This window comes from Suncus etruscus, chromosome 8 (assembly GCF_024139225.1).
Source record: "Suncus etruscus isolate mSunEtr1 chromosome 8, mSunEtr1.pri.cur, whole genome shotgun sequence".
Classification (NCBI taxonomy): domain Eukaryota; kingdom Metazoa; phylum Chordata; class Mammalia; order Eulipotyphla; family Soricidae; genus Suncus; species Suncus etruscus.
In genome coordinates, this window is record NC_064855.1 from 33,430,041 (window position 1) to 33,456,428 (window position 26,388).

General features: G+C 53.5%; 2 protein-coding genes across 2 annotated transcripts; one reads left to right on the forward strand and one right to left on the reverse strand.

The window, feature by feature from the left end:
- Positions 1 to 3,178: 3,178 nt before the first annotated feature.
- On the forward strand, positions 3,179 to 18,634 carry MGAT4B (alpha-1,3-mannosyl-glycoprotein 4-beta-N-acetylglucosaminyltransferase B). The gene is made up of 15 exons (XM_049778237.1): positions 3,179 to 3,341; positions 11,449 to 11,634; positions 11,717 to 11,857; positions 11,963 to 12,096; positions 14,154 to 14,200; positions 14,329 to 14,442; positions 14,603 to 14,678; positions 14,792 to 14,906; positions 15,714 to 15,844; positions 15,947 to 16,054; positions 16,302 to 16,495; positions 17,298 to 17,376; positions 17,750 to 17,837; positions 17,938 to 18,050; positions 18,140 to 18,634. The coding sequence occupies exons 1-15, from the start codon at positions 3,245 to 3,247 to the stop codon at positions 18,161 to 18,163; spliced, it is 1,647 nt and encodes a 548-aa protein (XP_049634194.1). The 5' UTR covers positions 3,179 to 3,244; the 3' UTR covers positions 18,164 to 18,634.
- Positions 18,635 to 19,370: 736 nt separating this feature from the next.
- Positions 19,371 to 25,454, reverse strand: LTC4S (leukotriene C4 synthase). Its single transcript, XM_049778435.1, has 5 exons — positions 25,394 to 25,454; positions 20,095 to 20,194; positions 19,948 to 20,018; positions 19,779 to 19,860; positions 19,371 to 19,506 (listed from the first exon to the last, which is right to left on the reverse strand). Exons 1-5 carry the CDS (start codon positions 25,452 to 25,454, stop codon positions 19,371 to 19,373), a joined length of 450 nt encoding a protein of 149 aa, XP_049634392.1.
- Positions 25,455 to 26,388: the final 934 nt, after the last annotated feature.

Genomic DNA, 26,388 nt, shown 5'->3' on the forward strand with positions numbered 1-26,388 from the left:
CCCCACTACAATAAAAAAGGACTAGGATGGAGGCCAAAGCAAGAACAGCAAGAAGGGCATTTGCCTTGTGTATTGCCAACCGGATTTGATCCCCAGAACCCCATCTGATCCCCCAAGCCCACTCCTAAGCATTGCCAGGTGTGGCCCAAAAGGACTAAAGGGAAGATCACCGACTGGGGTTGGCAGGCAAAGCAGACATTTCAGTGTCTGGGGCCTGAAAGCAGGTAGGATCTTTGTACACAGCTGACTTGGATTTGATACCAGCACCCCATACAGTCCCTGAAGGCCACCAGGAGTGATTCCTGAGTGAAGAGCCAGAAGTAAGCCCTGAGCACTGCTGGGTGTGGCCCCAAAACCAAAACAAATGACAAAGTCAAAAAAAGGAAAAGGGGCCCGGAGAGATAGCACAGCGGCGTTTGCCTTGCAAGCAGCTGATCCAGGACCAAAGGTGGTTGGTTCGAATCCCGGTGTCCCATATGGTCCCCCGTGCCTGCCAGGAGCTATTTCTGAGCAGACAGCCAGGAGTAACTCCTGAGCATCGCTGGGTGTGGCCCAAAAACCAAAAACCAAAAAAAAAAAGGAAAAAGGAAATTTCAGCATAGGTCACACTCCTGCCCTCCCTCCCCTCATCTCCAGTTAGGCCTGAGAAATAGGACAGGGAGACTGCGTTTGCCTTGTGTGTGACCAACCTGGGTTCAGTCCCTGGTACCCAAGAACCAGTGAGGAATAATTCCAGAGCACAGAGCCAGGGGTAAACTATGGATATTGTTGGATGTGTCTGCCCCTCAAAAAAAGAAAGAAGGGGCCGGGCGGTGGCGCTGGAGGTAAGGTGCCTGCGCTAGCCTAGGACGGACCACGGTTCGATCCCCCGGCGTCCCATATGGTCCCCCAAGAAGCCAGGAGCAACTTCTGAGCGCATAGCCGCATAGCCAGGAGTAACCCCTGAGCATCACAGGGTGTGGCCCAAAAACCAAAAAAAAAAAAAAAAAAAAAAAAAAGAAAGAAAAGGGGCGGGGAGAGATAGCATGGAAGTAAGGCATTTGACTTGCATGCAGAAGGAGGTGGTCCGAATCCCGGCATCCCATATGGTCCCCAGAGCCTGCCAGCGGCGATTTCTGAGCACAGAGCTAGAAGTAGCCCACCCCCACACTGCCCCAGCACTGCCAGGTGTGACCCAAAAACCAAAACCAAAAAAAAAAAAAAAAAAAAAAAAGAATAGCTTATTGCATAGTTTAAGTAAATGGTTCAGGTCCCTCTTCCATGTCCAGGCAGAATCCTTTTACCCAGGTCTGACATCACTTGTCCAGTCCCTCGATGTCCAATTTCTGTAGTCCTCTAAGCCTGGTCCTTTGCCATGTTTGTCTTCAGTGTCAGCTTTCCTGAACTGGAATCTGACACCAGTGTTCCCTTGTTGTCTAAAACCTGTCACTGGGCCTCTCTAGGACAACATCCCAGAGATTCCCTGTCCCCTCCCTTTCCTACTCTGGCCAAGGCCACATAGCCACATAATGAGGGAGAGATTCCAGATGTCCTGGGGACTGTTTGGGTTTAGGTGGAAAGGGCAAAGAGAGGAATTTCCTTTGATCTCTTGCAACAGTCCAGCCCCGCCTTCCCCTTCCTTCCGTTACCTATTTTGCCTGGAGACTTTTTCTGCCGGTGAGATTTAAAGTGGCCAATTAAATTAACGAGTTCCCTGCCTTTCCAGCCTGATTCCAGGCCTTGAATGAAGGTGCTGGGGCCAATACACCCTTGCAAGGAGTTTCCTCCAGGAGAAAGGACTTGTGCGGAGGGCACTTGCCTTGCACATAGATGATCCAGGTTTGATCCCTGGCATTCTATATAGTCCCCTCTGCATTGCCTGGTGTGCATTACCATCCTCCCCCCACCACACCCCCAAAAAAGAAAGTAAAGTTCACTAGTAAGTAGAGCAAAGAGATGATGAGAAGCTGGGAACTAGGACATTTAGGAAATCAAAGCTGACCTGCAGTGGGGCCTGAATGTCAAGGATCTAAGTTGAAGATGAGAGAGCCTGCTGCTCTCCATCCGGTCCAGGTTTTTACTAAATTCAAGCTGCAGATTTAAATGCCCAGATCCTACGGGCCAACCTTAATCTATGCCCCCACACTTAAATCAGCTGGAGCCTGGGGTATGAAGAGGAAGGAAAAATAACTCCTGACCCCCCCCCACAGCATCTCCCACCCCCATGTCATAACACTTGCCTTGCACGAAGTCAACCAGGGTTCCATCCCTGACATCCTGTCAGCCCATGTGGTCCCAGGAGCCCTGCCAGGAGTGATCCCTGAGAGCAGAGGCAGGAGGAAGGCCTGAGCACTACCGGATGTGACCCCAAGACAAACAAAAATGAGTCAGTATTCAGATCTCGAGAAGGAATGGCTAAGCAGGGGGGAAGCGGGGACAGATGTGAAGTGTCATCGACTTCCTCAAAGGGAGTTAAGTGTTCTTGCACCATTGAGCTTAGGATATGCGAGTGTCCCCAAGATCCTTCCTGGCACCCTGCAAGACTGCTCCCTGCAAGCTCCACACTCTGGTATAGCGGCTCTTCCACCCCGAAAACGTCCTGATCCCCAAGTGGACAGGGCCCAGCGCCCCGCAAACACCCCTCCCGCTTCCTTGGCATACTTTTGTCCTGTATACTAGAGATCGAGAGAGAAGGCCCTGAGAGAATGGGGGGCGGTTCCCCTGGACCCAGTCTCGCCCCTACAGCCAAAACCCACGCTGGGGGTCTCTCCCAAGCCGCCCAGAACCCCCCATCGCCCCAACCTGCGACCGGTGCTGGGTCCGGTGCTGGGTGCTAGGGCCGTGCACGGCAAGTTCATCGAGGGGGGAACCCTACAAAGAGGCCGCGTCGCCCGGACCCCCGTCATGACAGCCCCGACGGCGGAGGCGATCCCCCGCTCCGCCCCACCCCAAGATCGGCCTCGAGGGGGTCCGGGCCGCCCCCCCGCCCGCCCCCACGCGCGGACTGCGGCCCCTTTAAATCCGGGCCGCCCCGCCCCGCGCCGCCGACTCGCCCCGATCTAGGCCGGGCCGCGGCTCCCGCCGCCCCGCGCGCCCCGCGTCCCCCGGCCCGCCGCCCCCGGCCCAGCCGCCCGGGCTCCCGGCCCGCCGCCCGCGCGCCCCGGGGCCGGGGTCCCGCCGCCGCCCCCGGGGCCCCGGGCCACCCCCGGCCGCCCCCGGGCCATGCGGCCTCGGCCCCGCCGGCGCCCGCCGCGCACCCGGAGCGATGAGGCTCCGGCCCGGCACCTTCCTGACGCTGCTGCTCGGCTGCGTGTGCGCCTTCCTCTCGCTGTCCTGGTTCGCCGCGCTCGGCGGCCAGAAAGGTGAGCCCGGCCCGCACCTGCGCGCACCTGGGCCGCCCTAGGCCCTCGCCTGCGCCTGGGGGGCCGCCCCGAGTCCGGCTGGGCCGAGAGAGGGGCCCAGCGCCCCCCTGGAGGCGCACCCGCGGACGCCGGTGCGGGGGCCCTCCGAGGGCCCCCATGGACGGAGACAAGGTCACCCAGGTGGCCTAGCGCGACCCCCACCCCTGGTCTGGGGGTCTCCTCCGAGGGGCTTCCGCTCCAGGCACCTGGGCAGGGGTCGGGCTGAGGGGTGTAGTGTTTACCTTGATATGACATCCCCCCCACCCTGAGGCCTCCAGCCCATCCAGACTGCCTCTTCTGTGCCCCCGGACACCCTGCAGTGGAGATCTGGGACTAGGATCATCTTCATCCCCAGCATCCCCATTGCAGGGAACACTCACTTTAGATGGCCTCATTGGAGCCATGCTCTCTCCGCAGCCCCCCAAAGTTTAGTGGCAGCTGAGCTGTGAGGAGGCCTGGTTTGGGGTGCGGAAGCTGTGTGCTTCTTGCTCCTGTTCTTTTCTGCCATGCTAGCTGAGCTTCACCAGGTGGGAGGTGGGGTCCCCACAGACCATCACATTGTCCTCCCCCAACACCCCAGGGAATGAGTCTGTGCTGCCCCCAGTTCCCCCCTCACCTGTCTGGTTTCCTGAGTCCCCCTGTTTCCAGGGAGTCTCAGGGGACTCTGAAGGACCATCCTGAGAAGTAGGAGTTTGGGGGTGTGACTGGGATCCATATTGTTGTCTATCTATCCTGGAAGTGGCTTTTGGGGGGAGTGGTTCTTAGGGGCCGGCATCCCCAAGATGCTGGGATGCAGGTGTAGCCCAGGTGTAAATTCAAGGTGTTGCGTGTCGTGTCTGGGCAGATCCCAGCTCCCTGGGTCCTGACACTTGCGAACATTTGTGGACATTGTCCATCAGAGTTGGTTGCCATGGGACCAGTGTGGAGGTCTGTCCTGTGAAATGCTCTAGTTGTGTCCCCACCCACATACCCTAAAAGTCACATGCCCTTAGCAAGGCTAAGGCAATACCAGCGGGTCCAGTGGGTAAGGCAATGGTAGAGCGCTTGCCTTGCATGTGGCCTACTCTAGTAGGATTCCTTAGGATGCTGCTGAGTAATCCTTGACCAGAGAGCCAGGAGTAACGTCTGAGCAAACTGCTCCCCACCACACAGGATCCCAGTCCAAGGATTCAGGCAGGACAGGAGAGTTACCTCAGTCAGGCCTGCGTGTGTTCGGATTCTTCCATCTGTCTTCTCTGTAGACAAGGGGATCTCACAAGCAGCAGTGGCTGGGTGTGTGTGGAGGAGGTCTGACCCATGAAGGGGCTGGAAGGGAATCTTCCAGGATTTCCTCCTTTGTGTGCGTATGTGGTTTTTGGTACACACTTGGCAATATTCAGAAGTTACTCAGCTATCACTCCTGGTAGGAGATTAGGGGACCACATAGGATATCAGAGATCAAACCTGGGTCAAACTCCTTCCTTACTGTGCTGTTGCTTCAATCCTGATGGTTTCATTCTTGTTCCACCTTGGAGGACTGTGAGAAAGCTGGAGCCCTCTTTTCTCTCTCTTGGGCTGCACCTGGTGGCATTCAGGGAATACTCCTGGCTCTGCACTTAGAAATCGCTCCTGGCAGGCTATGGGGGATCATAAGGGATGCTGAGGATCGAAACTGGGTCAGTCCGGGTGGGCTGAGTTCAAGGCAAATACTCTATTGCTGTGCTATCTCAGGCCCCTGGAGCCCTCTTCTCATAACCATTTGGTTCTAGGTGTGGTTGTGGATTGGGCTGGCTCACCTGCTGATCCCCCACACTTGGTACAGGACTGCTATCAGGGGCCGGAACATCCTTGGAACATCCTCCAGCCTGGGAACTGGAGGGGGAGAATGACTTCATTCACTTCCTTTGTTGTTGTTGTTGTTGTTGTTGTTATTTTGGTGCCACACCTAGTGGGGGTTAATTCAGCTGTGGAGAGCCTGTGCAGGGTGTCCAGCCTGGGGCCTCACCAACACTCCAGCCCTCTGCTGGGCCACAAAGCCTGTCTACTGTCTTGGGCAAAACGCCCCTTCCCCCAAATCCCTGAGGTCTCCCCCAGATGTTCTGCTATGCAAACCCCACTTTCCAGTGTGAGGGTTTGAGAGAGGTTTTTTTGGTTTGTTTCCTTTGGTTTTGGGGCCACACCTGGCAATGCTTAAGGGTAACTTCTGGTTCTGGGCTCAGAAACTACTCCTTTCTGTGTTGGGGAGACCATAGGGATGCTGGGGATGAACTCTGGCCTACCAGGTGCAGGCAAACCTATTATACTGTCACTTCAGCCCAAGGGACTGCAGAGGTCTTAAATAGTTCTGCACCTCTGTGCCCTTCCTACTCCCCTTTTGTGGAATTGCTTCTCCCTTCTACCTGCCAGAGCCTTCTAGGTTTGTCAGAGTTCAGAGCTCAAGGTTGGGGCCTTTGGGCTTGAGCAATACAATGGGTAGTGTGTTTGCTTTACAAGCAACAGACCGGATTCTATCCCGGGCATCCTTTAAAGTCCCCCAAGCACCCCCAAGAGTAATTCCTGAGCAATTAATTAACTAATTAATTAAATAAGAGTAATTAACCCCTGAGCAATGATGGGTGTACCCCCCCCCCAAGAAAGACTGGGACCCTTTGCTAAAGCAGTAGTACAGCAGGTAGGGCTTATATCTTGCCCAAGGATGATGACCTGTGTTCGATCCCTGGCGTTGCATATGGTTTCCCTAGCACTGCCAGGAATAATTCATGAGTGCAAAGCCAGGAGTAGCCCCTGAGCACATAGGGTGTGAACTCCAAAATAAAACAACCATGGCCAGAGCCATAGTACAGCATATAGGGTGTTTGCCTTGCACATGACAGGCCTGGATTCAATCCCTGGCATCCCATATAGTCCCCTGAGTCTGTCTGGAATAATTTCTGAGCCCAGAGCTAGGACTAATCTCCAGTACCTCTGGATGTGGCCCCTAAATCAAGTTTGAGGGGCCAGCCTAGCTCAACCCTGAGAGCACTTTCTTTCCTGGGACCAAGATAGGGTCCATTGGTCATCAGAGGAAGATGAGGTCTCCCTATGACTGTTTCCATCCTCTTTTTTTTTTTTGGTTTTTGGGCCACACCCGGCGTTGCTCAGGGCTTACTCCTGGCTGTCTGCTCAGAAATAGCTCCTGGCAGGCACGGAGGACCATGTGGGACACCGGGATTTGAACCAACCACCTTTGGTCCTGGATTGGCTGCTTGCAAGGCAAACACCGCTGTGCTATCTCTCCAGGCCCGACTGTTTCCATCCTTAGCCCGGGAATGGGTGCCGAAACCTCCACTTGCATCTTTGTCTAGATCAGCTGAGCCCAGATTTTGGGGGACCCACATTCTGTCCCACTGGGAGCCTGGAAGGCAGAATGGATGGAGAGATCCTTTCTCAGCACTCAAGCAAGAGCATTTCTGCCTGCCAGACTTAAGGGCACAGACAGTTAGCTGGGGCTATGTGGTGTCTGTATGGCTCTGGGCTCTGTTTCCGGGGGGGGGGGGGGGAGTGAGAAAGAGAGAGAGCAGTTTCCAGGGGAACCCAACTTTCTCAGTGCTGATACCCAGATCAGTAACTTGAGCCCCACATTACCCTCCTCCCCTGGGGCTGTCCAAGGCTGGAAGCCGGAAGCCCAGAAAGGCCTTGGTTGGCCCCTGCATGCACATGCGCACAAACACACACACACAGACACACACACACATCACCACCACCCACTCCCTTTCTGTCTCAGGATCACTCTTTGGACTTTACCACTCAGCCCTGGATCCTGAAGTGTTCACCTTTGCCCTATCTGACATGTTTGGTGCTTGTCTGAACCAACCTTGGGCTGAGGTTGGATGGGGAATGGAACAGAACTAAAGCCCAGGGAATACTTGGGATATTTGGAATTTGAGTTTTTCTTGTGTATTGAGTGGTACACTCACTGGTGCTCAAAGCAAACTCCTGGCTCTATGCTCAACAATCACTCCTAGCTGAGATCTGTGGATTGTGTCCTATAGGGAGCTGGAATCTGAGGCTTCCACCAGCAGACATTTTTGGGGAGAGGCCACTCCTTGCAGTACTTTGGAGATCATATGAGGATATTGGGGATCGAACCCAGGTCAAATGCTTGTAAGGGAAAGGTCCTACTTGCTGTGCTATATATCCAGCTCCCATGCTCATCCAGGCTTTTGAATCATTTACCTGGGCCTAGAAAGCTTGAGAATTTTGGGCCAGAGGACAGAAGGTTGGGCTTTTGCCTTGCATAAAGTCGATGCAGGTTCGATCTCCAGTATGCCAGAAGGTCCCCAGAGTCCTCCTGGAAATAACCCCTGAGAAGTGCAGGATGTGGCCAAAAACCAAACTAAAACAAAACAAAAACACTTGGGGGTTTTTGCAGCTGGAGCAATAGCACAGTAAGTGGGACACTTAACTTTACATGCGGCCAATCAAGAGGTGATACTTAGAAGAACCACATGGGTCCTCTGAACCTCTCCATTAGTCAGCCCTGAGTAGAGCCAGGAGTCAGCCCTGAGCACTGATCGTGCCAGGTATAAACACCCCTCACCTCCCAAAATTAATCCCAGTAAAAAAGTACAGGTATGGTGCCAGGTGACAATCAGCCTCACCTCTTCACTAGAGTAGGGTTGTGGGCTGTGTTTAGTTTTTTTTGTTTGTTTTTGACCATATGGGATGCCGGGATTCTAACCACTGTCCTTCTGCATGCAAGGCAAATGCCCTGCCTCCACGCCATCTCTCCGGCCCCTGTCTTTATTTTTGTTGTTGTTATTGTTTTTTTGGGAGGAATCACACCTGGCAGTGCTCAGAGATTATTCCTTGCTCTGAGCTCTGAAATCGCCCCTGGCAGGCTTGGGGGACCATATGGGATGCCGGGCGATTCAAACCACCATTCATCTGTGTGCAAGGCAAACACCCTACTGCTGTGCTATCTCTCTGGCCCCTATTTCTTTTCTTTCTTTTTTTGGGCCACACCCGGCGGCACTCAGGGGTTACTCCTGGCTGTCTGCTCAGAAATAGCTCCTGGTGGGGCCGGAGAGATAGCATGGAGGTAAGGCGTTTGCCTCTCATGCAGGAGGTCATCGGTTCGAATCCCGGCGTCCCATATATGGTCCTCCCGTGCCTGCCAGGAGCAACTTCTGAGCCTGGAGCCAGGAATAACCCCTGAGCACTGCCGGGTGTGACCCAAAAACCACAAAAAAAAAAAAAAAAAAAAAAAAAAAAAAAAAAAAGAAATAGCTCCTGGCAGGCACGGGGGACCATATGAGACTTCGGGATTCGAACCAACCACCTTTGGTCCTGGATCGGCTGCTTGCAAGGCAAACGCCGCTGTGCTATCTCTCCAGGTCCCCATATATATATATTTTATTTTAGTCTTTTGTGTCACACTCTCAGAGTTCTGGGTTGATTCCTGGCTCTACACTCAGAAATCACTACTGGTGGGACATAGAAACCTTATGAGATGCCGGGGATCAAACCCATGTTGGCTATGTGCAAGACAAGCATGCTTTCCATTGTACTATCTCTCTTTCTAGTGTTGATTTTCTACCAGTGGGGCCAGATACTTGTCATGGGGGAATCCCCCACCATTGGCTGGCAGTTGGGGTGAGCTGGAGGTTCTGATCCAGGTTAACTCCCACATTGCCTTTATGGGGTGTACCTGAGCTAACACAGCCGGAAAATTCCTTGGAATACATTGTATTAAATCTCTCACTTCTGATCCAGAATAACCCTGAATTCTTCCTCCACTTGACTTGCTTAATATGGGGGCTGAGGGCTCTATACCACCTCCTGGGATTCAGGGGAGAGAATCAAAGAGGTTTGTGAGGGCCATGGAGGAGGAAAGGGACAGGGAACAGAGTACAGAAGCTGAAACAGGATGACAGGCTAGAGTGCTTTGAGACCCTTTGAGAAGGGCCCCAGAAATCAGACAGGGTTAATGTGATTCAAATCCCTAGCACCCCATGGCATAGGCCCTATGCCATAGGGTCTCCTAAACACCACCAGGGACGCTCCAGAGCACAGAACCAGATTAATTTCTGAGCATCACCAGGCATGTCTTCCACCAGATTAAGAAACCAGGCTAGGGCCGGAGATATAGCATGGAGGTAAGGTGTTTGCCTCTCATGCAGAAGGTCAGTGGTTCGAATCCCGGCATCCCATATGGTCCCCTGAGTCTGCCAGGAGTGATTTCTGAGCGTAGAGCCAGTATTTCTGAGCACTGCCAGGTGTGACTCAAAAAACAAAGAAAAAAAAAGAAACCAGGCTGGAGCAATAGAACAATGGTAGGGCTTTTGCCTTGCATGTGGCCAACCCGTGACAGTTCAATTCCCAGCATCCCATATGTTCCTCCAAGCCTGCCAGGAGCGATTTCTGAACACAGAGCCAGTATTCCCTGAGCACCGCTGGGTGTGACCCAAAAACCAAAACCAAAAAAATAAAAACATTAAGTATATATATTTTGGGGGCCGGAGCGGTGGTGCAGCGGTAGGTTCGATCCCCGGTGTCCCATATGGTCCCCCAAGCCAGGAGTGATTTCTGAACACATAGCCAGGAATAACTCCTGAACGTCACTGGGTTTGGCCCAAAGATCATAGAAACAGAAAGAAACAAAGAAAAAGGAAGGAAGGAAGGAAGGAAGGAAGGAAGGAAGGAAGGAAGGAAGGAAGGAAGGAAGGAAGGAAGGAAGGAAGGAAACCACTGAGGAGGGGTCAGGGGGAAGGAAGGAAGGAAGGAAGGAAGGAAGGAAGGAAGGAAGGAAGGAAGGAAGGAAGGAAACCACTGAGGAGGGGTCAGGGCAAAGGAAGGAAGGAAGGAAGGAAGGAAGGAAGGAAGGAAGGAAGGAAGGAAGGAAGGAAGGAAGGAAGGAAGGAAGGAAGGAAGGAAGGAAGAAGGAAGGAAGGAAGGAAGGAAACCACTGAGGAGGGGTCAGGGCATCAGTACAGCTGGGAGGGATCATGCCTTACATGTGACTAACCTGGCCTGATTCCCTGCATCCTAGATGGTCTCCTGAGTTTGCTAGGAATAATTCCAGCCAGGTGTGCTGGGTGTGTACCCACAAAAAAAAGAAAGAAGCCACATGATTAAAGCTCGACTCTACATTGGTGCTGACATCTTGGGAAAAACAGCAAGAGGAGGCTTTGGGGAACCATCGGGTAGAAATGATTGAGGAGCTAGGCTGCATTTGTCATGTTGGGGGGTGGGAGATGAGAGAGTGCCCGCTGCAAGTACCCCTCCCTGGTCCTCTTCACACTTGCTGCCTTCCCTTTTGTTTTCCTTGGTTTTGGGGTCACACCCGGCAGCGCTCAGGGTTACTCCTGGCTCTGCTCTCAGAAATTATTCTTGGTAGTCTCGGAGGACCACATAGAATACCAAGGATAGAACCTGGACCAGCTGCATGCAAGGCAAATATGCCCTTGCTTCTACTGTACTATCACTCTGGCCCCTGCCTTCCCACTTTTTTGTTTTGTTTTGTTTTGTTTTTGTTTTTGGGTCACACCTGGCAGCGCTCAGGGGTTACTTCTGGCTCCAAGCTCAGAAATTGCTCCCGGCAGGCTCAGGGGACCATATGGGATGCTGGGATTCGAACCACCGTCCTTCTGCATGCAAGGCAAACGTGCTACCTCCATGCTATCTCTCCGGCCCCACTTTATTTACTTATTTATTTTGGTTTATGGGCCACATCCGGTGATGCTCAGGGGTTACTCCTGGCTATGTGCTCAGGAATTGCTCCTGGCTTGGGATGCTGGGGGCTCAAACCTCGGTCAGTCCTAGGCTAGCGAGGGCAAGGCAGATGTCTTATCTGCGCTACCGCTCCAGGCCCCTGCCTTCCCACTTTAGATCACACCTCAAAGGAAAAAATTAGGGAGTAGGGGAGGGGAATGAAGGCCAGTCTCACCCCACAGCCTGAAGTGTTGGTTCTACTTCAGAGTAGCTTTTATATAATGACAATTGGTTAGCAGGTGGCAGACATAGCCACTGTGCATAGCCACTGGCTCAAAGGGCAGGGACAGAGTCCTGGGCCAGTTCTTGGTCAGCCACAGTGTGCCACCACCCACAGGCGACGTGGTGGACGTGTACCAGCGTGAGTTCCTGGCGCTGCGGGACCGCTTGCATGCAGCTGAGCAGGAGAGCCTCAAGCGCTCCAAGGAGCTTAACCTGGTGCTGGACGAAATCAAGCGGGCAGTGTCTGAGCGGCAGGCGCTACGAGATGGGGACGCCAATCGCACCTGGGGCCGCCTCACTGGTGAGCACATCAGAGCCTAGTCTGCGTGTGTGTTGCTGTTCCCCGTGTGCATAGGCTGACATGTCCCTTCTGCACCCCCCAGAGGACCCTCGGCTGAAGCCCTGGAACGTCTCGCACAAGCACGTGCTGCATCTGCCCACTGTCTTCCACCACCTGCCGCATCTGCTGGCCAAAGAGAGCAGCCTGCAACCGGCCGTGCGCGTGGGGCAGGGTCGCACTGGAGGTAGGATAGGACATGGGAACTAGGTCTGGCAGGGTCTTGGGGTGGAGCCTGGTGGTCCTGTCCAGGCAGGGCGGTGGCTGGATCCTAACCTCAGGTTTCCCGCAGTGTCCGTGGTGATGGGAATCCCCAGTGTGCGGCGTGAGGTGCATTCATACCTGACAGACACACTGCACTCACTCATCTCGGAGCTGAGCCCACAGGAGAAGGAGGACTCGGTCATTGTGGTGCTGATTGCAGAGGTTAGTGCGGATGCCCATTAGGGGATGGGGAGGGGTCACCTCTGAAGGCCCGGAGGCACGCCCCCCCCCTCTCCTCCCCTGGGCTCAATCCTAGGGAGCAGTGAAAACAAACCAGGCTGGGCAGCATTCCCGAGATAGAAAAGCAGCTATCCACTCACGCCTCCCCCTTCATTCCTTTGTGAGTGTTTTGTTTTGTTTTGTTTCGGGGCCACATCCAATGGCTTTCAGCACTTACTCCTGGCTCTGCACTCAGGAATTGTTCTTGGCAGGCTTGGAGAACCACATGGGATGCTGGACTTCGAACTTGGGTTGGCCATGAGCAAGGCAAGCACCCTATCCACTGTGCTATCACTCGACTCCCCCATTTTAAAGTTTTATTTATTTACTTATTGTTCGGGCCACACCCGGCAGCACTTAGGGGTTACTCCTAGCTCTGCACTCAGAAATCATTCCTGGCAGACTTGGGGGACCATATGGGATGCTGGGGATTGAACCCGTATCCATCCTGGTTTATCTTCTTGCAAGGCAAACACCCTAGCACTATTGCTCCGGCCCTCCCCTCATATTTTTTCATTTTTAAAGAAAATATAGCTCTGAAACAGAAGGGAGGTAGCTTGCCACTAGGTCTTTAAGGCCCTCAAGCAGCATGTCTTTTGCCCTCAAATTGGGGTGTAGCACAACTTCCCTTCCCCACTCCCAATTGAATTAAGAGCCAGCGAGAGCTGCAGAACTATCAGCCTGGCTTCCAGCCCCATGCTTAGTTTCCTGTCAGTGTTTTTTTTTTGGGGGGGAGGGGGAGTCACACCTGGGAAAGTTCAGGGTTACTCCTGGCTCTGCACTCCAAAATTGCTCCTGGCAAGCTCAAGGGACCATATGGAATGCTGGGAATCAAACTGGGCTCCATCCAAGGTCAACTGAGTCAAGGCAAACGCCCTATCGTTGGCTAATCACTCCTGCTTTCCTGCCAGTATTTAATTGGGAGCCATCCCTACATTGTCCCACCCACAAAAATAAACAACAACAACAACAACAATAAAAAGGCAACACACATTGTAGGCTGGGATTGGAGCAATAATTCAGCGGGGAGGGCACTTGCTTTGCAAGCAGCTGACTCAGATTCAATCCCCAGCATCCCACATGGTCCCTTGATCCCTGAGAAAAGTAATTCTTGAGGGGCTGGAGCAGTGGTGCAAGCAGTAGGGCATCTGCCTTGCACATGCTAACCTACTAGGATTGACCACGGTTCGATGCCCCAACATCCCTTATGATCCCTCAAGCCAGGAACGATTTTTTTTTGTTTGTTTGCTTTGTTGTTTTTGGTTGTTTTTTTGGTTTTTTGTTTTTAGTTTTTGCCGCCCCCCCCCCGGCCCCCCCCCCCCCGTGGGGTTACTCCTGGCTATGCACTCAGAAGTCGCTCCTGGCTTGGGGGACCATGTGACACGCTGGGGGATAGAACCTCGGTCTGTCCTATGCTAGCGCTTGCAAGGCAGACACCTTACCTCTAGCGCCACCTTCCTGCCCCACTTTTTTGTTTTTGTTTTTCGTTTGTTGGTTGGTTGGTTTTGTACCACACCCAGTGATGCTTCGGGGTTACTCCTGGCTATGCGCTCAGAAATTGTTCCTGGCTTGGGGCACCATATGGGACTACGGGGGATTAAACCGGGGGTTAAACTGGGTACATCCTAGGCTAGTGCACACAAAGCAAACCACCCTATCGCTTGTGCCACCCAGGAGCGATTTCTGAGCGCATAGCCAGGAGTAACTTCTGAGCATCATCGGGTGTGGCCCAAAAACAAACAAAAAAAAAGAAAGTAATTTCTGAGTGTAAACCAAGAGTACCCCTGAGCATTGCTGGGTATAATACCCCAAAAGTATTATAGGTCCCTACTCCATAGTCTAAGCCCCAGCTCCCCTATAAAGTAAGGCACCCCATCTCCAGAGCTCTGAATAGCAAGGGACTACTTCCTCATGTGGGGTCTTCTGAAGCCTCTGCCTTTTCCCCTCCAGACCATTGGGGAAAGCAGCAGACTTAGGTAGGGACTTTGATCTTCCCACAGACAGACCCCCAGTACACCTCCATGGTGACAGAGAACATCAAGGCCTTGTGAGTACTGCTGTCTCCAAAGAGGGGAGAGGGTCTGTGCAGGGGTGGGAGAGGGCAGAGCTTCTTCCCTCCTTGCCTGGACCCCACTTCTGTTGGATAGATGATCACTGCATCTTTGCACTGCTCAGGTTTCCCTCAGAGATCCATTCTGGGCTCCTGGAGGTCATCTCCCCTTCCCCTCACTTCTACCCTGATTTCTCCCGTCTCCGAGAGTCCTTTGGAGACCCCAAGGAGAGAGTCAGGTACTAGTGCCAAGCCCCTCACCCTTATAGTGCCCCCCCTTCTCCATCTGCCCTCTGGGTGGTGTGGGCTGCAGGGAGTGGTACTTAGAAGTAGAACAGGCCTCCATTGGTGGCCTGCAAGTAGAGGAGTTGAGCTATATATGCCCCTCCTGCTGCACAGGTGGCGGACCAAACAGAACCTGGATTATTGCTTCCTCATGATGTATGCACAGTCCAAAGGCATTTACTACGTGCAGGTCAGCCCTGAGACACACAGAACCATCCCATTCTCCCCACCCCAAGATTCCAGTGGGGGCTGAGTCCTTGCTGAGTTCCCCACCCCACCCCTGTTCTATCATCCATGGCTCAGCTGGAGGATGATATTGTGGCCAAGCCCAACTACTTGAGCACCATGAAGAACTTCGCGCTGCAGCAGCCCTCAGAGGAGTGGATGATCCTAGAGTTTTCTCAGCTGGGCTTCATTGGTCTGTACCTGCCCCACTGGGCATTGAGGGGGGACTCTGTCCTGTGCTTGCCAGCCATGCCTACTCTGCCCCATACACACCCCAAGCCAAACAAGTTACACTGCCCGTCTCTTTGTCCTGCTTGCCTGGCTCAGGGTCTCTATAGTCCCAGCCCAACCCAATTTGTTACTGCAGACTCTGGGCTTCCAGAGGTTTAGGCTCACTGTTCAACCTGCTTGTAACTGTCATAGGTTTTGCTGTGGAACCCTCTCCCACATTTTCTCCCCACCAGGATGATGAGAAGTTGGGGGTTGTGGCATACAGAGTGAAGCACGTGTGTGTGTGTGTGTGTGTGTGTGTGTGTGTGTGTGTGTGTGTGTGTGTGTGTGGTAAATGACTGTTCTGCACCAAATTGTCGAACACTTTCTGGGGTGATTCTAGAAGGACAAAATAGATGCTGGAGGTAGGTGGAGAGAGAGTAAGACAGTTAAGGCACTTGCTTTGCATACTACAGACACAGATTCTATTCCTGGTACCGCATAGGGTCTTCTGAACCCTGAGCTCAGAGCCAGGAATCAGCCTGAGCACAAAACCAGCTGTTCCCCATCTCCCATAAATTTCGATGGCCAGAGTGAATCCAAGGGGTGGAGGCTTCGCCTTGCTATAGCTGTGCTCTGTGGGATGATGGGCACTGCTTGGGACTCCTGACTCTCTGGGTGGGAGTCATCCTCAGAGTAAGTTCTGAGCACTTCTGGGGTTGATCCAGATACAGCCTGCACACTTCAGCAGAACAGGGCTGGCACCCCATTCCCGTGCTGTCACCTACAGGAAAGATGTTCAAGTCTCTGGACCTGAGTCTGATTGTTGAGTTCATTCTCATGTTCTACCGGGACAAGCCCATCGACTGGCTTCTGGATCACATTCTGTGGGTGAAAGTCTGTAACCCCGAGAAGGATGCGGTGAGTGGAGACTGAGTGTGAGGCTGCAGGGTAGGGAGCTCCCAACCTCCATCTTTAAGAGTGAGAACTGAGCCCTTGAGTGGCACCTTCCCTCCTCTGCAGAAGCATTGTGACCGACAGAAAGCCAACCTGCGGATCCGCTTCAAGCCCTCCCTCTTCCAGCACGTGGGCACCCACTCCTCCCTGGCTGGCAAGATCCAGAAACTGAAAGTGGGCTGGGGCCTGAACCTGGGTTTGGGCAAAGCTTTTGGGGGTGGTGCTAGGGGCAAGATCTAGTTTGTAGGCTAGGCTCAGCTGGCCCAGGAATGGCTGAAGTTGGGGGCAGGGCTCAGAATTGGACCCAGGTCTGGGTTGGGCTGGACCCAAAGTAGGACCGGCAGGGCGGGGGTAGGAGTCCTCCCTTTTGTCCCTGGCCCTTCCCAAGCTCCGCTGTCCTGCCTCCCACCTCGGCTACCAGGACAAGGACTTTGGGAAGCAGGCCTTGCGGAAAGAGCACGTGAACCCACCTGCGGAGGTAAGCACTAGCCTCAAGACATACCAGCACTTCACTCTGGAGAAGGCTTATCTGCGAGAGGATTTCTTTTGGGCATTCACCCCCACTGCTGGGGACTTCATCCGCTTCCGCTTCTTCCAGCCACTGCGCCTGGAGCGGTTAGTACCATCACCCAGGGTGAAGAAGATTTGGGGTGTTTGCTGAGGTGCTGATCTCCCCAAAGTAAGACACATGGGCTGGAAAGATAGTATAGGGCAGGCAGCTTGCCTAGCTGGCAGTGGATCCTGGGATTCAATGTATATGCCCTATGTGCTCAGTCAACTGTGACCCTAAATATAACATAAATAAACATATATAGGGATGGTGGTCCTAGGTTTGGGGTATGGCTAGGGACTGGATACAGGTCTGGGGTGGGCGGGGCCAAAAATGAGACCTTTGATAGTACAGCTAACAGGCACTTGCTTTGAACCTAGATAACCCAAGCTTAATTACCTGCACCATTTATTGTCACAAGAGCTCTCCAGGGGCCAGATCCATAGCACAGTGGTAGGGTGTTTGCCTTGCATGCAGCTGACCAGGATGGACCCGGGTTTGATTCCCAGCATCCCATCTGGTCCCCCGAGCCTGTCGGGCGATGATTTCTGAGCCCAGAGCCAGGAGTAACCTCTGAGTGCTGCTGGGTGTGCCCCCCCTGAGCTCAGGCTCAAGAGAAGAGCACCAGTGGACATGTGGCCCCCCAAAAAATTAAGAAAATAATACCACAGGGGCTGGAGATAGGATAGTAGGTGAGCTGCTTGCCTTGCACATGTTTGGCTTGGATCTACAAAACCAAAAATTCTCATAGCTCCTTGTCCATGTCTCAATAATCATAGTTACTGGGATAAAACGCAGGTAGTCTCCATCAGACTGGGAAAGGGGGTGCCCGGTTTCACCTACCCTATCCACTCTGCCTGGCTGCAGGTTTTTCTTCCGCAGTGGGAACATTGAACATCCAGAGGACAAGCTCTTTAACACCTCCGTGGAGGTGTTGCCCTTTGATGTGAGTTTCCCCAGAACCTATCTGACATGGCACTTCCCCCATGGCCTCTCCCCCATCTGTTCCCCTGCCATTCCAAGGCCTCAGAGCCTACACTATTTGTCCCTCAGCCCTTTCCCTAGTCTTTTCCAAGGCCACAGTCTGTCACTCATGTCCCTACCTATGGTCCCAGAGCCCACCCTTCCCACCGCCTTTGCCATGGCCTCTCCCAAAACCCTAGCCTACCCTGTCACTTTGCCCATAGCTCTAGCGGCCCCACGTTTCATTGTTCCACTCTTTGCCCCTCCCATAGCTCTGGACACCCCCTTACTGTCTATCCATGGTCTCTGACTTCAGCTTTCTGAGTGCCTTTATGCCTTCATGCCTTTAACCCTAGAACCCCCAGTCGGAAAAGGAAGCCCTGCAAGAGGGCCGAGCTGCCACCCTGCGGTATCCCCGGAGCCCTGATGGTTATCTCCAGATAGGTAAGGGGTGTAGGCAGGGTCAGTGGGCACTACTGTGGAGAGTCTGGGTGAGGAGTGGCAGGCAGCATGAGTACATCTCTGATTGCTTCCTCCCTCCTAGGTTCCTTTTACAAGGGTGTAGCCGAGGGTGAGGTGGACCCTGCCTTTGGGCCCCTGGAAGCTCTGCGCCTGTCTATCCAAACCGACTCCCCAGTATGGGTAATTCTGAGTGAGGTGAGTGGGGTCTCAGACACTGTTAAAGGCACAAGCCCCTGGGTATATCTTGGCACACTGCTGACCCAAAGCATCCTCTCTTCTTCCAGATCTTCCTAAAAAAGGCCGACTAAGCCAAGCTCCAGAGGGTGCATGGACGTGGGTTGATACCACCCATCCACCACACAGGGGGCTCATCCCAGCCACTCCTGGAGGGCTGTGCGCTGCTGCCACTGCCCTCAGCCTGCTGGGGTTCAGCCTGGTGCGCCCCACTCGGCTGGCTTGGGGTCGCCGCAGGCCCGGAGTCCCCAAGGAGCTGGTGCTGGCCCAACACCCTGGGCCACAGTCCCCACACTGTGCCTGAGGCCGGCGCATGCTGCCGGAACCGAACTGGAACGTTCGCCCCATGCTGGCCAGCTGGAGCAGGGCAGGTTTTTTCTCCTGAAGAGCTTTTATTTCCTGGGCTGTCCCTGGCGCGAACACTGGAATGCATATACTACTTTATGTGCTGTGTTTTTTATTCTTGGATACATTTGATTTTTTCACGTAAGTCCACATACACTTCTATAAAAGCGTGACTTGTAATAAAGGGTTAATGAAGTGTATGGCTCCTGAGTCTGGGTTGCAGAGCTTTGGGGGAGGGGGTGAACCTGGGTACTGTGGGACTGTGCCACACACAATGCTGATTACCACTTTCTGGGCCATAGCACCACACAATCTAACCCTAATTTTCTGGGGTGGTAAGTAACCTCAGGGAGAAATCTATATTGTCCCTTCCTCCAAACTCACGTCAACCCTCACAGGAAGTCACTCTCCAGCTATCTGACCCTTGACACAAAATGACCCATATTTTTTTGGCGCACATCCAATGTCTGCTTTTGGTGGGAGAATGCACATATATGTTTAGGGTCCCAGTAAATCACATCCAGGCTCTCGATCTGTATGTAGGGGAGACTTGGGTTCAATCCCCAGCACAATCTCTCAGGTCCTGCCAGGAGTAATCCTGGAGAAGGGAGCTGGGTGCAGAAAAGTCACTGTAAGTGTGGGGATGAGAAGTTGGTTGAGTACAGGGGAAGTTAGAGACCACGGGAGAGGTGCTGTGGGCAGCATTGGGGAAGACCAGACAGACAGTCCTGCTAGAGAAAAGTGCCATGCACCCTCCTCCTCCCAAGCACCACTCAGATCTGGCCCGAGACCATCCCATCGAGGATGCAATCTGGATGCCATCAAGAACTCTTTAATTAGACTCTGAGATGAAGGCAGGCCTCTCCCTCCCCGCCGCCTCCAGGCCCTTAGGGAGGGTTCCAGTCTTCTCCGGGCTCGGCGTCCTCCAACTCAGGCTCAAAGCAGCACCCCGTGGAGCCCTCCGGACACCGCGGCTCGCCAGGCGGTCGGGAGGAAATGGAAGAGCAGGCCCAGCGCCCCCAGCGCCAGCAGCAGCCACAGAGCTCCAGCGCTCGCGTACAACGGGGACAACCTGCGGGCGGTGCTCGGCCGAGCCGGGGCCGGAAGTCCCGCCCCAGTCCCCAGCCCAGTCCCGCCCGTAGGGACAGGGCAGGGTCGTGACCTAAGGCTTCACCTCTGACCTCAGGTTTCACCTCTGCCCTCAGGTTTCACCTCTGCCTTCCCGCCCCATCCGCTTCCCTAGGAGGCTCCCCGCCTGCAAGGCCCGCCCACGCCCACAATCCGGGCCCGCCCACACAAAGCTGGGGGCGTGGCCTCTCCTAGCCCCGCCCGCGCGGCGCTCACCTTTGGCTCTCGGAGCGCGCGTAGCCCCGGAAGTAGCGGAGGCGCGCCAACAGGTAAGCCAGGCCGCACAGCGCCGCCGTGCCTGGGCGGGGCAGGTGGGACCAGGTGAGACGCGGCCCCGGCGCGGCGCTGGCCCCGCCCACCTCCCTCCTCCCGCCCGCGCCCGGACCTTGGTGGAAGAAGATGCCGGCCACCCAGAGCGTGGCGAGGAACAGGGGGAAGTACTCGCTGCAGTTGACCCTACGGGGACACTTGAGGTTCGCAGGAGGCGCCACGGCTCCCCCCCTTCCCGCCACGGCCCCTCTGGCGGCCTCACTGGGCTCTGAAGATGCGCTCGAACTCCGGCGGGCCGGTGGTGAGCGGAGGCTGCACGCGGTGCTTCCTGCGGGCCGAGATCACCTGCAGCGAGAAATAGGCTGCGGGCGCGGGGAGGACGGACGTGAGGTTCATCTGACCCCACGCTGGACCCCCAAATGGATCCGACTGTAAAAATGTCCAACACCAGGACCCCAGGGCTTGTGAGAACAAAGCTGAAGTTGGGGCCGGAGCAGAGAGAGAAAGCGTGGGAGTGGGGCCTCTTCGAACTCAAGCTCTCTCTGCACCCCCAAACTTGAAGGAGATGTGGTGTGGCAGAACCCTTAGGGATGCATGCTTGAATTCAGAATTCTGCCTGCCAGGAACCAACCAGAGAGGATATGATAGATTGGGGGGGGGGGGATCCACACCCAGCAGTGCTCAGGGGTTTCTCCTGGCTCTACGCTCAGAAATCGCTCCTGGCAGGCTCGAGGGACCATATGGGATGCCGGGATTCGAACCACCGTCCTTCTGCATGCAAGGCAAACGCTTTACCTCCGTGCTATTTTTCCGGCCCCTGTGGTTCATCTTGGACTGTAGATCTCAGAGATCTCAGGGGTTTACTCCAGGCTCAGCGCTCAGAAATAACTCTTGGCAATGATGGGGGACCCTATGGGATGCTCAGGATTGAACCCAGATTGACCTGGGTTGGCGCGTGCCAGGCAAGCTCCCAGGGGATTTTTAAGGGATCAAATCCTGGGCCTGGAGCATCTCAAAGGCCGACCCTGCAGGGCCTGCTCTTGAAGCCAAATCCTTAGCAGCACTGGCTTCCTGCCCCACTCAACACCATGCATTCCTAGTGGCAGTATAGTGAGAGACTGGGAATACCGAAGCCCTTCTTTCTGCCACCCACACGGAAATTGAAGTTTCCCGGCACCCACCCATAAGGAAGCAGGAAACTAACCAGGAAGGCGTTCCAGTATCTTTTGACTTGCAAAGGATAGGCAAAAGCCTACCACCACCTCTGGACTTTGTGGGTTTCCTTTTTTTTTTTTTTTTCTTTTTTTTTTTTGGGGGGGGGTCATACCCAGCAGCATTCAGGGGTTACACCTGACTCTGCACTCAAAAGTTGTTCCTGGCAGGCTGGGGACCATATGGGATGCTGGGATTCGAACTGGGGTTTGTCCTGTGTTGGCTTCGAACAAGACAAATGCCCTACATCTGTGTTATCACTCTGGCCCCCTCCCTCTGGACTTTGGATCCTTGCTCTGCTATTCTTGGGCAGGGGTGCCCTAGAGTCCATCTTCAGAGCTGTGGCAGACTCCCTGCATTGGGGGCACATCTGCATCTTAATAGTTACTGCCCCTCCCACTAAGAAAACACTAAGGTGCTGATCCTGCCTCAGTTTACTGATGAGGGCCTCTGGCCCTAGACCAAAACTATCATATCCTCTCTCTGGTTGGTTCCTGGCAGGCAGAATTCTGAATTCAAGCATGCATCTCTAAGGGTTCTGCCACAACTCCTTTAAGTTTGGTGAGTGCAGAGAGAGCTTGAGTTCGAAGAGGCCCCACTCCCACACTGTCTCTCTCTGCTCCAAGCCCCAACTTCAGCTTTGTTCTCACAAGGCCTGGGGTCCTGGTGTTGGACATTTTTACAGTCGGGTCCATTTGGGGATCACCACAGTGTGGGATCAGGTGGGGGCAAGAAAAGCTTAACACTACCCTTGTTCTGTTGTGTGGACACTGGACCAGCTACGCCTAGCAATGCTCAAGGATCACTCCTGGCAGTGCATAGGGAGTGCCAGGAATGGAACCAGGGTCAGCGGGATACAAGGCCAGCTCCTTCACCCATGGGCTATTTCTCCATTTTCTCTCCCTTTTGGATTGGGCATTTGAGCTTTACTCCTGGTTCAGTGCTCAGGGAACCATATAGTTAAACTTCCTTAAATCACTTCAGCCCTTGAACCATCCTTCTGGCCACTACCAACACTTTCTTTTTAGGCTACACCCAACAATGGCCCACTCTAGGCTGGCCTCAGGGGAACATCCTGTGCCAGAGATTGAACTGGGGTTGCTGCATGACAAACCCCTTCACACTAATCTAATCTCTGCCTCCCTCTTTTATAGGGATCATGCCCACCACCCATTGCAGTTGGGTGGAGTACCAAATAGGGTTGCTGGAGATTGGGGCCTGAAGTTCAAGGGATCAGACCTAGAACCACCAAGTATTCACCAGTGGAGACACTTCCCTACTCCCTTTTCAGGATCTCTTTTGTTTATTTTGTTAGGATCTAAAGTTTAATTTAGAATTAACTGTAATCCAGGGGGCCGGGCGGTGGCGCTGGAGGTAAGGTGCCTGCCTTGCCTGCGCTAGCCTAGGACGGACCGCGGTTCGATCCCCCGGCGTCCCATATGGTCCCCCAAGAAGCCAGGAGCAACTTCTGAGCGCATAGCCAGGAGTAACCCCTGAGCGTCACAGGGTGTGGCCCAAAAACCAAAAAAAAAAAAAAAAAAAAAAAAAAAAAGAATTAACTGTAATCCAGTTTTTTTGTGAACCTAAATACAGCCATGACAGGTTCAAGTTTTTTTTTGTTTTTGTTTTTGGGTCACACCCAGCCATGACAGGCTCAAATTTTTTTTGTTTTTGTTTTTGGGTCACACCCGGCTTTGCTCAGGGGTTACTCATGGCTCTGCGCTCATAAATTGCCCCTGGCGGGGCCTGCGAGGTGGCGCTAGAGGTAAGGTGTCTGCCTTGCAAGCGCTAGCCAAGGAAGGACCGAGGTTCGATCCCCCCACCTCCCACCCCCCACCCCCGCATCCCATATGGTCCCCCCAAGCCCGGGGTAATTACTGAGCCCTTAGCCAGGAGTAAACCCTGAGCATCAAACCGTTGTGGTCGGAAAAAACAAAAATAAAAAGAAATCGCCCCTGGCAGGCACTGGGGACCATATGGGATGCCGGGATTCAAACCACTGTCCTGCATGCAAGGCAGATGCTCTACCTCCATGCTGTCCCTCCGGCCCCCACCAGGCTCAAGTTTTAAGGAACAAAGACTAGGCCAGAACAGCCAGTTTCAGGAACTTTGAGGGTATGTACCAAAACAGATAAACTAGCAATACCTGGGGGCCTGGACAAGGTCACAGGCAGGGAACCCTTCCTCTACTACTTCAACTGTTGCAGACCCCAAAGCCCTAAAACCACAATATTCCACTCTAGATATCTGGTTTTTTTTTTTGGTTTTTGGTTTTTGGTTTTTGGGCCACACCCTGTGACACTCAGGGGTTACTCCTGACTATGCGCTCAGAAGTTGCTCCTGGCTTCTTGGGGGACCATATGGGACACGGGGGATCGAACCGCGGTCCGTCCTAGGCTAGCGCAGGCAAGGCAGGAACCTTACCTCCAGCGCCACCGCCCGGCCCCACTCTAGATATCTGGACCAAAAGGGAAACCACTGGGGCTGGAGCAGTGGCGCAGCGGTAGGGCATTTGCCTTGATCTAGGACTGATTGTGGTTCGATCCCCGGCATCCCATATGGTCCCCCAAGCCAGGAGCAATTTCTAAGCACATAGACAGGAGTAGCTTCTGAGAGTTACTGAGTGTGGCCCCAAAAACAAAAAGAAGAAAAAAGGAAACAACCTAGACAACAACCAATTAACTGGTTCACTGAAGCCTCTACCAGTGGTCCTCAAACTATGGTCCACGGGCCACATATTGTATTTGTATCTGTTTTGTTTCTTCATTGCAAAATAAGATATATGCAGTGTGCATAAGAATTCGTTCATGGGCCCGGAGAGATAGCACAGCGGTGCTTGCCTTGCAAGCAGCCGATACAGAACCTAAGGTGGTTGGTTCGAATCCCGGTGTCCCATATGGTCCCCCGTGCCTGCCAGGAGCTATTTCTGAGCAGACAGCCAGGAGTAACCCCTGAGCACCGCCGGGTGTGACCCAAAAACCAAAAAAAAAAAAAAGAATTCGTTCATGGGCCTGGAGAGATAGCACAGCGGCGTTTGCCTTGCAAGCAGCCGATCCAGGACCAAAGGTGGTTGTTTCAAATCCCGGTGTCCCATGTGGTCCCCCGTGCCTGCCAGGAGCTATTTCTGAGCAGACAGCCAGGAGTAACCCCTGAGCACCACTGGGTGTGGCCCAAAAACCAAAAAAAAAAAAAAAAAAGAATTCGTTCATGGGGCCGGGCGGTGGCGCTAAAGGTAAGGTGCGCCTGCCTTGCCTGCGCTAGCCTTGGACGGACTGCGGTTCGATCCCCCTGTGTCCCATATGGTCCCCCAAGCCAGGAGCAACTTCTGAGCGCATAGCCAGGAGTAACCCCTGAGCATTACCGGGTGTGGCCCAAAAACCAAAAAAAAAAAAAAAAAAAAAAAAAAAAGCGTTCATAAGTTCATAAGACCCTCCAATGGTCTGAGGAACAGTGAACTGGCCCCCTGTTTAAAAAGTTTGAGGACCCCTGCCTAAACCTATTAAAGGAGACTGAGAGCTCAGTAAGGGGTTGTTATCTTAGAAGGGTGCCCCCATTATGCTTGTTCTTTTGTTCTTTTTTGGTTTTTGGGTCACACCCGGCGGTGCTCAGGGGTTACTCCTGGCTGTCTGCTCAGAAATAGCTCCTGGCAGGCACGGGGGACCATATGGGACACCGGGATTTGAACCAACCACCTTTGGTCCTGGATCAGCTGCTTGCAAGGCAAACACCGCTGTGCTATCTCTCTGGGCCCTATGCTTGTAAATAAACTCCCATGCCTTATTGCCTTGCTGTTAGTCTCCTGTGGTCTTTGTAGGTCTTTTTGTTTAGAAGTTAACAATTAGTTTTGTTTTGGGGCCACACCTGGCACTTGGTTTACTCCTGGTGGTGCTCAGGGGACCATATAGAATAATGGGGATTGAACCGAAGTTGGCCTCTTGTGAAGCAGATGCCTTACCTGCTGTGCTATTGCTCTGCCCTCTCCCCCCATTTTTTTTGGTGGTCTAGAGAGTTGAGGATGAATTACTCCTGCCAGTGTTCAGTGTTCTCAATATGAGATTGTCCCAGGTTGGCCGTGTGGCAACCGAGGTGCTAGCCATCCATGTTCTATCTCTCTGGCCCCTTAGGATGCTTTTGAAGATTAAGGGACAACCTGACCTTCAGTTGGGCACTTGAGTCATCGGGCCTTATCCCTACCCACTAGGCTTCCACAGTTCTCCCCACAGACTTTTCTCCTTGGCTTCCCAATCTTCCCCTGTCCTCCAGATAAAGCCAATCAGCGCTCGGCCATCCCAGGCTGGCATTTTCACGACCCCTGCTTCCACCTTCCTGAACAAGAACCCCAGGCCTACCTTGAAGCAGGACACCCAGGAGGGTGACAGTGGAGAGAAGAGCAATGTCTTCACTGTGCATGGTGGCGGGTAGCAAGCTGGGGTGTTCTTGAGCTTTTATCAGCTCTGGTGCCCAGAGAGAGACTGAGGCTGCCAGCCTAGCCCTGCCCCTTTGTGGTGAAGGCTGGGAGGGTAGTCTGGGCGGAACCAAAGGGCACAGGGGCGGGCCAGTGTTTGGAGCCTGATTCTGGTCACTTCCTCCCTGACCATTCAGGGCTGAGTCCTGTCAGGATCGGGATTCTAGGCTGTACTGGGGATAGGATCCCTGTCAGCTACATTCCAGACAAGCGCCTTCTCCTTTGTCTTATCTCTCCAGCCCATATTATATTTTCATTTTTTATTTATTTGTTTTGGGCTACATCCCACCCCGTGATGTTCAGGGCTTATTATTGACTGAGCTCAGGGATCACTCCTGGTAGATTCGGACCAAGTTGGCCATGTATAAGACAAATGCTCTACCTGCTGCACTGTGACTCTGGCTCCTATCATTAATATTAATATTATATTTGGGGGAGGGTATTTCAGTGACACTCAGGTAGGAGTATAGGCATGACAGCTGGGACCCAGGCCTGAGGTAACATGCTAATTTACTAATTGGGCTCAGCCAGCTTCCAGAGCCCAGTTTGGGTTGAGTGTATACCCAGGACCAGTACATGCCATGTACATGGCCTGTCTTTTAAGTCAATCTTCTGACCCTGATCATCATTTCCAGGGGGAGCACCTTCACCCCTTCTTCCTGATGCACCCCTCCTTTCCAACCCTTGTACATCCGTTCATAGCTGCCCCCTCTCTCAGGTCTGCAAATCCAGGTGGGATGCACCATGCTATAGCAGGAATGCTATGCTTCTGAAATTTTCCTTAGGGCTGGTAGAAGGGAACTCAGAGTAGAAGGGGAGTCCCTAGAACAGAAGAGATATTACAACATTCAGGGCTTGCTTTGTATGTGGCTAATCTGT